Genomic DNA, 16,967 nt, shown 5'->3' with positions numbered 1-16,967 from the left:
CCGGGGCTTAGAAATCCTTTCTGCAGCCACGCGTCTTCTCCATAGCTGACAGGACGGGCTATGCGGCTGCTGATCGCTCAGCGTCGCCCATGTGATGGCGCTGACCAATTACAATGCTCAGGGGATTTCAAGGGGTATGAATACTTCTTCAAGGCACTGTAGCTAGCTTTCAGAACAGGCTGTGTATGGAGGGGTTTCCTGTTTGATTTTGAATAATGCTGTGATCCATGAGGAGAGACTTGGGAGGTTCAGAAGCCTCCTGTAGGTGTGACTGGGCTGGAATGAATGCTAATTAGGATGCATGCCATCTCACCCACCATCAGAGCTGTGAAGGAAGTTACATCATTTGCACATGTAGTCTCAAGGACTACAGAGGGGTTTTCTAGGCTAGAGGTACAGCAGGAAGTGGCTATGGAAGGGTCTCAGTCTACAGCAGGCCATACAGAGTGTCACATGGTACAAAGCCACAACTAAACCCAGAATATTAGAGGATCTGCAGACAACAGAGCAACGTGGTACAGAGGTCTGATCTATGCTGGGACTGATCATTCCATTCAGTTCTAGTGAAAAGAAGGTTGGCGTTTAGCTTTAAGGAACTGTGTGTTGGTCTGAGGAGCCAACCTAAGGCCTAAGCTTGAGGCCTGAAGCAGCCGTGTGGTAAGAAAGTGATCCAGGAGGTTGAAGTATTTTGTTGCACAATTTACAGTGATGGTGGAAACCCCTGCGTGGGCAACTGATGTCTTTTGTGAATGTTTTCATTCTTTTTTTAACGACTTGCCTGGGCACTTATACCCTCTTCCTGCCCAGGCTAATTTTTAGCTTTCAGCGCTGTCGCACTTTGAATGACAATTGCGCGGTCATGCAACACTGTACCAAAATTACATTTTCATCTTTTTTTTCACGCAAATAGAGCTTTCTTTTGGTGGCATTTAATCACCACTGGGTTTTTATTTTTTTGCTAAAGAAACAAAAAAGCCCGAAAACATTTTTCATTGCTTGTTATAAAATTTTGTAAACCGGTGATTTTTCTCCTTCACTGATGTGCGCTGATGAGGCTGCACTGATAGGTGGCACTGATGGGCTCTGATAGAAGGTACCAAGAGGTAGCACTGATAGGCGGCACTGATGAGACAGCACTGGTGGACACTTATAGGTGGCATTGATGGGCACTGATGGGCTCTGATAGGCAGCACTGAGAGGTAGCACTGATAGGTGGCACTAATGAAGTGGCACTGGTGGGCACTTATGAGGAGGCACTGATGAGGCTGCACTGATAGGTGGCATTGATGGGCACTGATGAGGCGGCACTGGTGGGCACTTTTGAGGAGGCACTGATAGGTGGCATTGATGGGCACTGATGAGGTAGCAGTGATGAGGCGGCACTGGTGGGCACTTATAAGGAGGCACTGATAGGTCGCATTGATGGGCACTGATGAGGTGACAGTGATGAGGCGGCACTGGTGGGCACTTATGAGGAAACACTGATAGGTGGAACTGATGGGCTCTGATAGGCGGCACTGAGAGGTAGCATGAATAAGTGGCACTGATGGGCTCTGATAGACGGCACTAAGAGGTAGCACTGATAGGTGGCATTGATGGGCACTGATAGTATAGGTGCAATGAAAAATCTGGACTGCCGCACTCCGGATTGGAATAATAAAGGTAAAATCTTCTTTATTGAAAAAATGACATGGTATAAAATGCGTACATTGCTCTGTTGAAGTGATACAGCATAACCGCTGATGCGTTTCACGCTCCCATAGAGCGCTTACTCATAGTGATGGGCACTGATAGGTGGCACTGATGAGGCGGCACTTGTGGGCACTTTTTAGGAGGCACTGATGAGGCTGCACTGATAGGTGGCATTGATAGGCACTGCTAGGTGGCACTGATGGGCTCTGATAGGCAGCACTGATAGGTGACACTGATGGCAGTACTGGTGGGCACTGATTAGCAGCACTACAATAGGGAAAGGGATGGTCGGCAGTGTACTCAGAATAACATCCAAAATGGTATTTCTTTATTAAATACATGTACAAAGCTGTAAAACATCCTACGCGTTTCAGACGTTAGTCCTTAACCATGACTAAGGACTAATGTCCGAAACGCGTAGGCTGTTTTACAGTTTTGTACATGTATTTAATGAAGAAATATAATTTTGGATGTCATCCTGAGTGCCGACCATCCCTTTCCTTACTCTGGTACGTTGGAGGTGTCAGCAGCCTCAAGGTCTGATCACCGGGCGGAGCTTTAATCTAGGAAGGTTGCAGCACCTATACACCTGTTTTCCTTGATTAGCAGCACTGGTGGGCACTGATAGGGGGCACTGGTTTGCACTGATTAGCAGCACTGATGGGCACTGTGAGGGACCGATGTCCCTGTAACAGAAGCAGATTAAAGCTTTAAGCCTGAGCGGATAACCTGTTTCTGTTTACTTCTGTGATCTTCTGTCATTGGCTGACAGCTGATCACGTGGTAAAGGGCCATGATGTGATTGGCCCTTTACCCTGTTCTGTGATCAGCCGAGTCGAGAAGGATTCGACGATCACAGAGCAGGCTGCACGTGCGCCGCAGGGGGCGCACGAGCAGCTCGATCACAGGAGGACATCTATGGACACCCTCCCGGCACTGGAAGCCCGCGCTGTAGCCGTCTTTTCGCTATGTCGCGGGTGGAAAGTGGATAATAAAAATGGGCTACCAAGCCCTCAAACAGAGTTGCTGAAGTGGACTGAGCTCATTGTTATGCACTACCATTGAGCCAAGAAACTCCTCAATGTCACAGTGTGAACCCACCGAGGAGTTGCCGGACACCATCTTTGGTTGGGAAGTTTGTGCACGGGAGTGTTGGAAGATTCAAAGAAACAAAGAAGATACGCAGTCACACGTGTCGGTTTCAAAGACTTTATTTGGATACAGTTTGTGGAGTGCTATTTGGATTTATTTGTATATAACCGTTCAACGCAAAATCGTGTCCCATAGACTTCAATGCAGAAACGCCCCCTATTGACTTAAATGCCAAATCGCGTCCCATTGACTTCAATGCAAAATCGCATCTCGTTGACTTCAATGCAAAAACGCGTCCCGTTGACTTCAGTGCAAAAACGCGTCCCATGACTTCAGTGCAAAAACGCATCCGGTTGACTTCAGTACAAAAAACGCGTCCCATTAACTTCAATACAAAAAACGCGTCCCATTAACTTCAATACAAAAAACGCCAGGCACATTATTACATTTGAAAACTTTTTTTTTTTAAATGTCTATTTCGGTTTTCACACCTTCCAAAAATGAGAAAAGACGAGAAAATTTCAGATGTCTAAGAAGCTGTTCAAAAAGACCTCAAGTGTATTCTCTATCCTTTTAAGAAGATCACTTTCTGACAGCAACATTTCCCCGCACTCTGAAGATGAAAAAAGGGGTCACTCGTCTGTGTGAATTCTCTGGTGCACATTAAGTTTTCCTTTCTCTCTGGAACATTTCCCGCACTCTAAACATGGGAAAGGTCGCTGACCTGTGTGAATTCTCTGGCGTATAAGAAGGCTTCCTTTCGCACTGAAACTTTTCCCGCACTCTGAACATGAATAAGGACGCTCACCTGTGTGAATTTTCTGGTGTGTAAGTAGATTTCCCTTTTGAGTGAAATTTTTCCCGCACTCTGTACATAAAAAGGGACGCTCACCCGTGTGAATTTTCTGGTGTCTAAGGTTTACTTTCTCAGTGTAACATTTCCCACACTCTGAACAGGAAAAAGGGGCGCTCACCTGTGTGAGTTCTCTGGTGCTGAAGAAGTTGTCCTTTAAAAATTAAAAAAACTTTTTCTGCACTCTAGATAGGAAAAAGGACGCTCGCCCGTGTGAATCCTCTGATGTTTATGAAGTTTTTCTTTCCGAGCGGAAAGCTTTCCCGCACTCTGAACACGAGAAAGGGCGCTCTACTGCGTGACTTCTCTGGTGTATAAGGAGGTCTCTGTTTTCCATTAAACTTTTCCCACACACTGCACATGAAAATGAACTCTCCTCTGTGTGAACTCCTTCAAAACTTAAAGAAGATTCCTGGGGATTAGATGGATCTGTTGATCTGTCAGCACTGGGAGATCTCAGATGGATTTTGGAAGAACAAGGATGTGATTTATCAGAGGACTCCTCGGGGATGGAGGAATCCATTGATCTCTCCAATGGGGAAGGTCTGTGATGTATATTTTGGATGATGAGATCCACTCCTGGAGAATATTGTGTGATGTCATTATCTTCCACATAATCTTGAGATAATAGAAGTTGCCTTTCTAAAGTATTACTGTCATAGTGTCCATCTGTTGGAAAACAATAAAAAAAAAAAATATCAATAGTCTTTTTTCATGTTTTACATTTAAGAGACAGTTTATATTGGAGATGGACCTCTCATATGGTGTACAGTATCTCCTCATTTGTTGGCAACATGACGTTATATTGAGGAATGGAGATGGACCTTTCATATGATGAACAGTATCTCCTCCTCATTTGTTGGGAACATGACGTTATATTGAGGAATGGAGATGGACCTTTCATATGGTGTACAGTATCTCCTCCTCATTTGTTGGGAACATGACGTTATATTGAGGAATGGAGATGGACCTTTCATATGGTGTACAGTATCTCCTCCTCATTTGTTGGGAACATGACGTTATATTGAGGAATGGAGATGGACCTTTCATATGGTGTACAGTATCTCCTCCTCATTTGTTGGAAACATGACGTTATATTGAGGAATGGAGATGGTCCTTTCATATGGTGTACAGTATCTCCTCCTCATTTGTTGGGAACATGACGTTATATTGAGGAATGGAGATGGACCTTTCATATGGTGTACAGTATCTCCTCCTCATTTGTTGGGAACATGACGTTATATTGAGGAATGGAGATGGACCTTTCATATGGTGTACAGTATCTCCACCTCATTTGTTGGGAACATGACGTTATAATGAGGAATGGAGATGGACCTTTCATATGGTGTACAGTATCTCCCCCTCATTTGTTGGAAACATGACGTTATATTGAGGAATGGAGATGGACCTTTCATATGGTGTACAGTATCTCCTCCTCATTTGTTGGAAACATGACGTTATATTGAGGAATGGAGATGGTCCTTTCATATGGTGTACAGTATCTCCTCCTCATTTGTTGGGAACATGACATTATATTGAGGAATGGAGATGGACCTTTCATATGGTGTACAGTATCTCCACCTCATTTGTTGGGAACATGACGTTATAATGAGGAATGGAGATGGACCTTTCATATGGTGTACAGTATCTCCTCATTTGTTGGGAACATGACGTTATATTGAGGAATGGAGATGGACCTTTCATATGGTGTACAGTATCTCCTCATTTGTTGGGAACATGACGTTATATTGAGGAATGGAGATGGTCCTTTCATATGGTGTACAGTATCTCCTCCTCATTTGTTGGGAACATGACATTATATTGAGGAATGGAGATGGTCCTTTCATATGGTGTACAGTATCTCCTCAGCTCACAGGAAGCGTCCCCAGGAGTTTTTGGACCATGTGACCGTCGTGACAGCCAATCACGGCAGTCACATGGCCATAAGCATAGGTCAGAACACCCATGCGATCTGATTTCAACGTGGGGGGAAAAAAGCCCCTGCACTTTTTTTTCTGTGAATCGAATGCAAGTTCAGCCATACAACTATATGGTTGAACTTGCATAACACAGACATCGCATGTGATCGGCACCTGCGGTGCAGGTACGAATCACACGCAATGTCTGAGATCGCATATTTCTGAGATCGTATTTCTCTATTTGGACATCATTACTCACATGTGCTGATATTTAAAGAAGGTTCCTCCTCTTTTATTGTCACTGTCATTCCATCCTCCTCCATTGATAGCTGATCATTTCTCATATATGTCTCATCTACTTCCTTTTTAACCTCAACTTTCATATCAATTGGGTCAATGATCTAAAAACAACAAAATGATAGAAAAAACATCTCTAAAATGTTAGTGCTACTAGCTTGAGATAACAATGAGAAAAATAAACTTATTTTTTTTTTTTTGTCACAAAAAAAAAAAGAAGAAAAATAAACTTATAAAAATTAGAATCACCTTCATTTGCATATGATCGGTTCCATCTACCTAAAGATGGTGAGGGATGGTGTGATCTTCCTGTGTAGAATACCAGGAATACAGAGGAGGAGGACATCTCTCTGGTGGGTTCCCATTACTGGATCCATCTGTAGGAAACACACACACTGACTGAATATATTGTTTCTATGTGTTTATCAGATGATGGGGGGTCTAGGTGGACCCTCCGTACTGCTCTCTCCTTTACAATAAAGTCTCCTCTTACCCGGTGATGTGAGGGGCGGCTGATTGTCCATCATGACGTCCTTGTAGAGATCCTTGTGTCCTTCTAAATACTCCCACTCCTCCATGGAGAAATAGACAAGGTAGGCAAACTTTAAGAGATGGAGATTTATCTGGACAACATTGAAGAGATTAAAGATCACCGGTGAAAGAAACTACACCTGATACACAAGTTATATTGTATGTTACATATCCTACTTCCTCTTGTTTTATACTGACCTTTGCCGGCACTCTTCGTTCCATACGCTTACCAAAAATCAAGATCTCGGGAGTAATACAATCAGACACACACAATTGGTCTGCATTACTCATTTTATTTCCTTATTCAGCATCTTAAGTAGAGTATACAAAACAGGATATGATGGGGCAATTTTTCCATTAAGCCAATAGATGATGTCCACCCATAGTTTACCACCAATAAGGAACATACCTATCCAATTGGGTGTGGTCTATATACCCCAAGCATATTCATTATTCAATCATAAAATACACTAACTAGTACATATACTTATTTATTCATGATTACTATGAAAGCCGTGCTTAATAACGCACTAGTAGAACATAAAATATTCCATTACAAGCAACTTCCTCTTTCCTATAGCGGTTCTGGGCTTAGCGCCAAATATATTTCTGAAGGCTTGGTTCCTGTTCTTCGCTATAGCAGTTTCTATATTGCAACATAAGTCTATAAATATAAGCCATAACAAAGTACACGCTAAAACATATTAAAAGGGGACTCTTACACTCTAAAACAGATGATAAAAAGGACTTACTCCCAACCGGGGTCCAGCGCCTTTTCCTTTTTTTTTTTTTAATTAACTAGAAGCCCCCAATAAAAAAGTAAAGACACCATTAAGAAAACCTAGAAAAACCTACTAAAAAGAATGTCACTGTAAAAATATAAACTTAGCCTACCTTAAAGGATCTCGGCATTCACTTTCATTCACATTTTCTTTTCATGCCTGGGGAGTTGATCACCCCCACAAGTCTGATGCCGGAGTTTATCATGAGAGTAGTATGTAGAGCAGTGTACAGAGGTCAGTAGTATGTAGGGCAGTGTACAGAGATCAGTAGTATGTAGAGCAGTGTACAGAGGTCAGTAGTATGTAGAGCAGTGTACAGAGGTCAGTAGTATGTAGAGCAGTGTACAGAGGTCAGTAGTATGTAGAGCAGTGTACAGAGATCAGTAGTATGTAGAGCAGTGTACAGAGGTCAGTAGTATGTAGAGCAGTGTACAGAGGTCAGTAGTATGTAGAGCAGTGTACAGAGGTCAGTAGTATGTAGGGCAGTGTACAGAGATCAGTAGTATGTAGAGCAGTGTACAGAAGTCAGTAGTATGTAGAGCAGTGTACAGAGGTCAGTAGTATGTAGAGCAGTGTACAGAGGTCAGTAGTATGTAGGGCAGTGTACAGAGATCAGTAGGATGTAGAGCAGTGTACAGAGGTCAGTAGTATGTAGAGCAGTGTACAGAGGTCAGTAGTATGTAGAGCAGTGTACAGAGATCAGTAGTATGTAGGACAGTGTACAGAGGTCAGTAGTATGTAGGGCAGTGTACAGAGATCAGTAGTATGTAGGGCAGTGTACAGAGATCAGTAGTATGTAGAGCAGTGTACAGAGATCAGTAGTATGTAGAGCAGTGTACAGAGGTCAGTAGTATGTAGGGCAGTGTACAGAGATCAGTAGTATGTAGGGCAGTGTACAGAGATCAGTAGTATGTAGGGCAGTGTACAGAGATCAGTAGTATGTAGAGCAGTGTACAGAGATCAGTAGTATGTAGAGCAGTGTACAGAGGTCAGTAGTATGTAGGGCAGTGTACAGAGGTCAGTAGTATGTAGAGCAGTGTACAGAGATCAGTAGTATGTAGAGCAGTGTACAGAGGTCAGTAGTATGTAGAGCAGTGTACAGAGGTCAGTAGTATGTAGAGCAGTGTACAGAGATCAGTAGTATGTAGAGCAGTGTACAGAGATCAGTAGTAGGTAGGGCAGTGTACAGAGGTCAGTAGTATGTAGAACAGTGTACAGAGGTCAGTAGTATGTAGAACAGTGTACAGAGGTCAGTAGTATGTAGAGCAGTGTACAGAGGTCAGTAGTATGTAGAGCAGTGTACAGAGGTCAGTAGTATGTAGAGCAGTGTACAGAGGTCAGTAGTATGTAGAGCAGTGTACAGAGGTCAGTAATAGGTAGAGCAGTGTACAGAGGTCAGTAGTATGTAGAACAGTGTACAGAGATCAGTAGTAGGTAGGGCAGTGTACAGAGGTCAGTAGTATGTAGAACAGTGTACAGAGGTCAGTAGTATGTAGAACAGTGTACAGAGGTCAGTAGTATGTAGAACAGTGTACAGAGATCAGTAGTATGTAGAACAGTGTACAGAGATCAGTAGTATGTAGAACAGTGTACAGAGATCAGTAGTATGTAGAACAGTGTACAGAGATCAGTAGTATGTAGAACAGTGTACAGAGGTCAGTAGTATGTAGAACAGTGTACAGAGATCAGTAGTATGTAGAGCAGTGTACAGAGGTCAGTAATAGGTAGAGCAGTGTACAGAGGTCAGTAGTATGTAGAGCAGTGTACAGAGGTCAGTAGTATGTAGGGCAGTGTACAGAGGTCAGTAGTATGTAGGGCAGTGTACAGAGGTCAGTAGTATGTAGGGCAGTGTACAGAGGTCAGTAGTATGTAGGGCAGTGTACAGAGATCAGTAGTATGTAGAGCAGTGTACAGAGGTCAGTAGTATGTAGAGCAGTGTACAGAGGTCAGTAGTATGTAGAGCAGTGTACAGAGGTCAGTAGTATGTAGGGCAGTGTACAGAGGTCAGTAGTATGTAGAGCAGTGTACAGAGGTCAGTAATAGGTAGAGCAGTGTACAGAGATCAGTAGTATGTAGAGCAGTGTACAGAGGTCAGTAGTATGTAGAGCAGTGTACAGAGGTCAGTAGTATGTAGAGCAGTGTACAGAGGTCAGTAGTATGTAGAGCAGTGTACAGAGATCAGTAGGATGTAGAGCAGTGTACAGAGATCAGTAGTATGTAGAGCAGTGTACAGAGGTCAGTAGTATGTAGAGCAGTGTACAGAGATCAGTAGGATGTAAAGCAGTGTACAGAGATCAGTAGGATGTAAAGCAGTGTACAGAGGTCAGTAGTATGTAGAGCAGTGTACAGAGGTCAGTAGGATGTAAAGCAGTGTACAGAGATCAGTAGTATGTAGAGCAGTGTACAGAGGTCAGTAGTATGTAGGGCAGTGTACAGAGGTCAGTAGTATGTAGGGCAGTGTACAGAGGTCAGTAGTATGTAGGGCAGTGTACAGAGGTCAGTAGTATGTAGGGCAGTGTACAGAGGTCAGTAGTATGTAGTGCAGTGTACAGAGATCAGTAGTATGTAGAGCAGTGTACAGAGATCAGTAGTATGTAGGGCAGTGTACAGAGATCAGTAGTATGTAGGGCAGTGTACAGAGGTCAGTAGTATGTAGAGCAGTGTACAGAGGTCAGTAGTATGTAGGGCAGTGTACAGAGATCAGTAGTATGTAGGGCAGTGTACAGAGGTCAGTAGTATGTAGGGCAGTGTACAGAGATCAGTAGTATGTAGGGCAGTGTACAGAGATCAGTAGTATGTAGAGCAGTGTACAGAGATCAGTAGTATGTAGGGCAGTGTACAGAGGTCAGTAGTATGTAGGGCAGTGTACAGAGGTCAGTAGTATGTAGGGCAGTGTACAGAGGTCAGTAGTATGTAGAGCAGTGTACAGAGATCAGTAGTATGTAGAGCAGTGTACAGAGGTCAGTAGTATGTAGAGCAGTGTACAGAGGTCAGTAGTATGTAGGGCAGTGTACAGAGGTCAGTAGTATGTAGGGCAGTGTACAGAGGTCAGTAGTATGTAGAGCAGTGTACAGGGGTCAGTAGTATGTAGAGCAGTGTACAGAGGTCAGTAGTATGTAGTGCAGTGTACAGAGGTCAGTAGTATGTAGAGCAGTGTACAGAGGTCAGTAGTATGTAGAGCAGTGTACAGAGGTCAGTAGTATGTAGAGCAGTGTACAGAGGTCAGTAGTATGTAGGGCAGTGTACAGAGGTCAGTAGTATGTAGGGCAGTGTACAGAGGTCAGTAGTATGTAGGGCAGTGTACAGAGGTCAGTAGTATGTAGTGCAGTGTACAGAGGTCAGTAGTATGTAGAGCAGTGTACAGAGGTCAGTAGTATGTAGGGCAGTGTACAGAGATCAGTAGTATGTAGAGCAGTGTACAGAGGTCAGTAGTATGTAGAGCAGTGTACAGAGATCAGTAGTATGTAGAGCAGTGTACAGAGATCAGTAGTATGTAGGGCAGTGTACAGAGGTCAGTAGTATGTAGAGCAGTGTACAGAGGTCAGTAGTATGTAGGGCAGTGTACAGAGGTCAGTAGTATGTAGGGCAGTGTACAGAGGTCAGTAGTATGTAGTGCAGTGTACAGAGGTCAGTAGTATGTAGAGCAGTGTACAGAGGTCAGTAGTATGTAGAGCAGTGTACAGAGGTCAGTAGTATGTAGGGCAGTGTACAGAGGTCAGTAGTATGTAGGGCAGTGTACAGAGGTCAGTAGTATGTAGAGCAGTGTACAGAGGTCAGTAATATGTAGAGCAGTGTACAGAGATCAGTAGTATGTAGAGCAGTGTACAGAGGTCAGTAGTATGTAGTGCAGTGTACAGAGATCAGTAGTATGTAGGGCAGTGTACAGAGGTCAGTAGTATGTAGAGCAGTGTACAGAGGTCAGTAGTATGTAGGGCAGTGTACAGAGATCAGTAGTATGTAGAGCAGTGTACAGAGATCAGTAGTATGTAGAGCAGTGTACAGAGATCAGTAGTATGTAGGGCAGTGTACAGAGGTCAGTAGTATGTAGTGCAGTGTACAGAGGTCAGTAGTATGTAGAGCAGTGTACAGAGGTCAGTAGTATGTAGAGCAGTGTACAGAGATCAGTAGTATGTAGAGCAGTGTACAGAGATCAGTAGTATGTAGGGCAGTGTACAGAGATCAGTAGTATGTAGGGCAGTGTACAGAGGTCAGTAGTATGTAGGGCAGTGTACAGAGGTCAGTAGTATGTAGTGCAGTGTACAGAGATCAGTAGTATGTAGAGCAGTGTACAGAGGTCAGTAGTATGTAGAGCAGTGTACAGAGATCAGTAGTATGTAGGGCAGTGTACAGAGGTCAGTAGTATGTAGAGCAGTGTACAGAGGTCAGTAGTATGTAGAGCAGTGTACAGAGGTCAGTAGTATGTAGAGCAGTGTACAGAGGTCAGTAGTATGTAGAGCAGTGTACAGAGATCAGTAGTATGTAGAGCAGTGTACAGAGGTCAGTAGTATGTAGAGCAGTGTACAGAGGTCAGTAGTATGTAGAGCAGTGTACAGAGGTCAGTAGTATGTAGAGCAGTGTACAGAGGTCAGTAGTATGTAGAGCAGTGTACAGAGATCAGTAGTATGTAGGGCAGTGTACAGAGATCAGTAGTATGTAGAGCAGTGTACAGAGATCAGTAGTATGTAGAGCAGTGTACAGAGGTCAGTAGTATGTAGAGCAGTGTACAGAGATCAGTAGTATGTAGAGCAGTGTACAGAGGTCAGTAGTATGTAGAGCAGTGTACAGAGATCAGTAGTATGTAGAGCAGTGTACAGAGGTCAGTAGTATGTAGAGCAGTGTACAGAGGTCAGTAGTATGTAGAGCAGTGTACAGAGGTCAGTAGTATGTAGGGCAGTGTACAGAGATCAGTAGTATGTAGAGCAGTGTATAGAGGTCGGTAGTATGTAGAGCAGTGTACAGAGGTCAGTAGTATGTAGAGCAGTGTACAGAGATCAGTAGTATGTAGAGCAGTGTACAGAGGTCAGTAGTATGTAGGGCAGTGTACAGAGATCAGTAGTATGTAGAGCAGTGTACAGAGGTCAGTAGTATGTAGGGCAGTGTACAGAGGTCAGTAGTATGTAGAGCAGTGTACAGAGGTCAGTAGTAGGTAGAGCAGTGTACAGAGGTCAGTAGCATTTAAGGCAGGGGTCAAGAGGGCAAGGTATAGGGGGGTCAGGAGAGCTGGGGTGTCAGAGGGACATGGTTCTTGGGGCGCAGGAGGACATGGTGATGGGGATCAGGAGGGCATGATGGGGGGTTGGTGCTACAGATCAGATGGTCATGGTGCTGGGGATCAGGAGGGCATGGTTCTGGGGGTTAGTGCTGGGGGTCAGGAGGGCATGGTGATGGGGATCAGGAGGGCATGATGCTGGGGGTTGGTGCTACAGATCAGACGGGCATGGTGCTGGGGGTCAGGAGGGTATGGTTCTGGGGGTTGGTGCTGGGGGTCAGGAGGGCATGGTGCTGGGGATCAGGAGGGCATGGTGCTGGGGGTCAGGAGGGCATGATTCTGGGGGTTGGTGCTGGGGGTCAGGAGGGCATGGTGCTGGGGGTCGGTGCTGGGGGTCAGGAGGGCATGGTGCTGGGGGTCGGTGCTGGGGATCAGAAGGGCATGGTGCTGGAGGTTGGTGCTGAAGATCAGGCAGGCATGGTTTTAGTTTATCAAGGAGCAGGGGCTGCATGGAGTTAAGCCCGACCTGTGGAAGCCAAAGACTATCTACCAATTGATCCGAGGCATGGACACTGTGGAGACTGTTCCAGGCCTACGCTCAGCCACTTGCAAAGTGGTCTGGAGGAATGTTTCTTCAAAGGGACTCACCAACAGGCACAAAGACCTAGCATGGATATCTATCCAGGGGGGGTTGCCGCTCAGGACATTTATGCATGCCAGGAACCTGTGCAGATACAGGCACTGCCCATTTTGCATCATCCAGGAGGAAACAGCTTTGCACATTTTCTGGGAGTGCTCCTTTGCACAGGACCTGTTGAGGGCCTTGGAACCAGAACTCTGCGCCACAGACTGCCATCACACACTTCGGTCTCTTTTGTGGGACTTTTTCTCAGGAGGACATTGTCAGCGCCTGGCTGGGATGCTTTAAGAATGCTTTGTGGTGCACCAGAAAGCACCTCATCCACCAGCAGGAGAGGATGTCCATTGAGGACCGTCGCAGACTGGTCCACAGTCTGCTCAGAGACTATAACTTGATGGACTTTAAAGAGGAAGAGGAGGTCTAAAGAGTTCCCCTTCCCCCCAGCTCTCCCTTGTGTGTCTTTGTCCTTTCAATAAAGCTTCAGGCCTGAGATCTCCTTCTCCTCCCTTATCCCTCTTCAATCCCTACCCCCCCCCCCATCACACCCATTTCCTATTGAACTGTATGGTACAATGTTTTGCATGCTTTGACTTCAGTATCAGTAATATATTTGGGTAACGCTTTCGGGGTAATCGGCGTCATGCATGATGTGATGTTTTCGGGGTATTTTGACTCCGCGCGACACGTTAAGCATCATTCCGCAGGGTGAATATATTTATTGTATGATTGGAACTCTATTGCTATGTAGTGTATACATGCGCTGTGTCGCAGTACAGGATGGAATGTACCCCGATTAAAGTATTCGTTTTTTGTATATTTTATTATGCAAAATAAAGTATAACTTTTCAACCAAAAAAAAAAAAACCCATTGGTTTGTGATCGGGAGAAGAATGCCGGAACCCAACAAGAGGATTCCTTCAGGATGGTAAGCAGAGGATTGGTAAATATGTTTCTCATAATTACCGATCCTTGGCTTGTCCCGAACGAACTCAGTAGCATTAAATGCTGAGCCTGGCTGTTTTCATTAATAACGGAGGAGATGGTAAACATGAAAGATATATTTACTATCTTTTCTGTACGTGAATGAATAAGAAGTGTTCTGTACAGAGCACTTCCTGTTCAGTATTAGTGAGTGTAGCTGCGGCTTCAGAGAAAGAGGATATTGAGGTCTCCATATCCCCTCCCCCCACATACAAATCACACGCATTGTGCTAAAACACATTATGTGTGTTGGTGCACTGCACAAATGTATACGCATTATAAACCAGAGGCTCTGGATGAACAGTTGGATAAATGGTTCTATATTTAGGATGTATCTGGTCTATAAAACAGTTTCTGGATGGACAGTTGGATAAATGGTTCTATATTTAGGATGTATCCGGTCTATAAACCAGAGGCTCTGGATGGACAGTTGGATAAATGGTTCTATATTTAGGATGTATCCGGTCTATAAACCAGAGGCTCTGGATGGACAGTTGGATAAATGGTTCTATATTTAGGATGTATCCGGTCTATAAACCAGAGGCTCTGGATGGACCATTGGATAAATGGTTCTATATTTAGGATGTATCCGGTCTATAAACCAGAGGCTCTGGATGGACAGTTGGATAAATGGTTCTATATTTAGGATGTATCCGGTCTATAAACCAGAGGCTCTGGATGGACAGTTGGATAAATGGCTCTATATTTAGGATGTATCCGGTCTATAAACCAGAGGCTCTGGATGGACAGTTGGATAAATGGCTCTATATTTAGGATGTATCCGGTCTATAAACCAGAGGCTCTGGATGGACAGTTGGATAAATGGTTCTATATTTGGGATGTATCCGGTCTATAAACCAGAGGCTCTGGATGGACAGTTGGATAAATGGTTCTATATTTAGGATGTATCTGGTCTATAAACCAGAGGCTCTGGATGGACAGTTGATAAATGGTTCTATATTTAGGATGTATCCGGTCTATAAACCAGAGGCTCTGGATGGACAGTTGGATAAATGGTTCTATATTTAGGATGTATCCGGTCTATAAACCAGAGGCTCTGGATGGATAGTTGGATAAATGGCTCTATATTTAGGATAAATGGATAAAAAAAGAGCTGCGCTCAAACACAAATATGAATAAAGAAAAAAATGTGAAAAATAAAATGGTGAAATCAGTCCAAAAATACCTAATCAATAGTCCATAAATTGATCAGGTAGCCACCAAAGTGACTTCACACAAATCAGAAAGTGCCCGACCACCATACGGATTGCCTGCTTACCGAATAGCAGGAGGCAAGAAGCAATCGACTGTAACCCAGCCACGGCCTTTGACTTCCAAGGACGGCTGCTGGACTGACACGGGACTGCCCCTAGTCATAGGTCTGATAATAACAACCCCCTAGGCGTCCCACTGGATCGAAGCTGCACTGGAATGTACTCCGGGGAAGCTCAAAAAAGGGAGAAACTGGTCTGCCTCAAGGCTGATACACCTGGTATGACACGACAGTCGTACCACTTTGGATCCAACTTTGCCCTGCGACTTGAAGTCCGACATGCATCCGACTTCAATTAACAGGGATCCGACTTTGATCCCCGACAATACTAGGTACTGTGTCTGGTGTGAATCTTTAGATAGAACTTCATGCAAAGTGAAAAAAAAAAAAAAAAAAACACGGCATGGGTCCCCCCTCAAGGAGAATACCAGGCCCTTCGGTCCTGGTATACCTACCAGGCTGCATGGGGGTGTGGGTGCTTTGGGGTGGGGGGCCCTGCGCCCCACCACCCCAAAGCACCTTGTCCCCATTTTGATGAGGACAAGGGCCTCTTCCCGACAACCTTGGCTGTTGGTTGTCGGGGTCTGCGGGCGGGGAGCTTTTCCGAATCTGGAAGCCCACTTTAACAAGGGGGCCCCCAGATCCCGGTCCCCCACCCTATGTGAATAAGTATGAGGTACATTGTACCCCTACCCATTCACAAAAAAAAAAAAAAAGTGTCAAAAATAAAACACATTAAAAACATGTGTAAAGTAATTTATTAAGGCAGCTCCGTCGTCTCTTCCAATCTCTTTTGTCTCCTCTGCTGACGTCTTCTGCCTCTGCCGGTTCTTCTCCGCTATCTTCTCGCTTTTTGCCGGGTCTTCTCCCTCTGTTCTTCTTCCGATGTTGACTCAGCGCTCTCTCCCCCTCTAATGTCGGGTGCGCGGTGTGCTACTACTTATATTGGCATGCGGCGGGGTCACCGGAGGCCCGCCCCCTATGACGTCACAGCGTGGGGCATGATGGGCGGTGATGTCATAGGGGGACGGCCTCCGGTGACCCCGCCCAATGCCAATATAAGTAGTGGTACACCGCGCAACCAGCATTAGAAGAACATTGGAAGAAGAGCAGAGGGAGAAGCCCCAAAGCACCCCCCCATGTTGAGGGCATGCGGCCTGGTATGGTTCAGGAGGGGGCACTCGCTCGTCCCCACCCCCTTTCCTGACCTGCTGTGTGCTCGGATAAGGGTCTGGTATGGATTCTGGGGGGACCCCCATGCCGTTTTTTCAGCTTGGGAGTTTCCCTTAAAATCCATACCAGACCAAAGAGCCTGGTAAGCTCTTGGAGGGGGAACCCATGCCGTTTTTTTTTTTTTTTTTAATTTGGCATGGAATTCCCCTTCAAGTTCATCAGCACACAAGTTGCATGCCAAAGTCGGATCACTTAATACGGTGATCCGACTTTTATCAGACTTCAGTAATATTCAATGGGCTGAAGTAGGATCAAAGTCAGACCAAAGTAGTGCAGGGAGAATTTTCAAAGCCGGACCGACTTGTGTCGGACCAGTTAGGACGGCTCCCATAGAGAAACATTGATTTTCACACGTCATGAGCTCCCAATGTCGGAGCGTTTGTCGTACCAGTGTGAACCTGGCCTGATACCCCTAACTAAAATCTAGTGGAACCAATTGCCTTCAGAAGTCTCCTAATTAGAAAA

The 16,967-nt window shown here is 44.9% G+C and overlaps 2 protein-coding genes across 3 annotated transcripts in view; both read right to left on the bottom strand.

The window, feature by feature from the left end:
- The window catches only part of LOC141106882 (uncharacterized), a 159,625-nt gene that overhangs the window by 7,634 nt on the left and 135,024 nt on the right, over window positions 1–16,967 (bottom strand). The window contains 3 exon segments of the mRNA XM_073597810.1: window positions 3,336–3,397; window positions 3,509–3,568; window positions 3,677–3,733. Coding sequence (XP_073453911.1) covers window positions 3,336–3,397; window positions 3,509–3,568; window positions 3,677–3,733 — 179 coding nt within the window.
- LOC141105152 (uncharacterized) lies at window positions 3,840–7,387 on the bottom strand. 2 transcript variants are annotated; one of them, XM_073595040.1, is made up of 4 exons: window positions 6,583–7,387; window positions 6,347–6,476; window positions 6,103–6,230; window positions 5,819–5,957 (listed from the first exon to the last, which is right to left on the bottom strand). In XM_073595040.1, exons 1-3 carry the CDS (start codon window positions 6,673–6,675, stop codon window positions 6,133–6,135), a joined length of 321 nt encoding a protein of 106 aa, XP_073451141.1. In that variant the 5' UTR covers window positions 6,676–7,387; the 3' UTR covers window positions 5,819–5,957; window positions 6,103–6,132. The 2 variants fall into 2 exon arrangements, with proteins under 2 accessions (XP_073451140.1, XP_073451141.1); XM_073595039.1 differs by lacking the exons at window positions 6,103–6,230; window positions 6,347–6,476 and adding an exon at window positions 3,840–4,306 and having other exon boundaries at window positions 5,816–5,957; window positions 6,583–6,940.

This window comes from Aquarana catesbeiana, linkage group LG08, assembly GCF_042186555.1.
Source record: "Aquarana catesbeiana isolate 2022-GZ linkage group LG08, ASM4218655v1, whole genome shotgun sequence".
Classification (NCBI taxonomy): domain Eukaryota; kingdom Metazoa; phylum Chordata; class Amphibia; order Anura; family Ranidae; genus Aquarana; species Aquarana catesbeiana.
This window is presented reverse-complemented; position numbering and strand designations above follow the sequence as displayed.

Coding starts and splice junctions, on each gene's coding strand:
- LOC141105152 (XM_073595039.1), bottom strand. CDS start 6,675: ATGAGTAATGCAGACCAATTGTGTGTGTCTGATTGTATTACTCCCGAG. Junction 5,958..6,582: donor AACGAAGAGTGCCGGCAAAG/GTCAGTATAAAA, acceptor TGTTGTTTTTAG/ATCATTGACCCAATTGATAT. Junction 4,307..5,815: donor TTCTTTAAATATCAGCACAT/GTGAGTAATGAT, acceptor GTTTTCCAACAG/ATGGACACTATGACAGTAAT.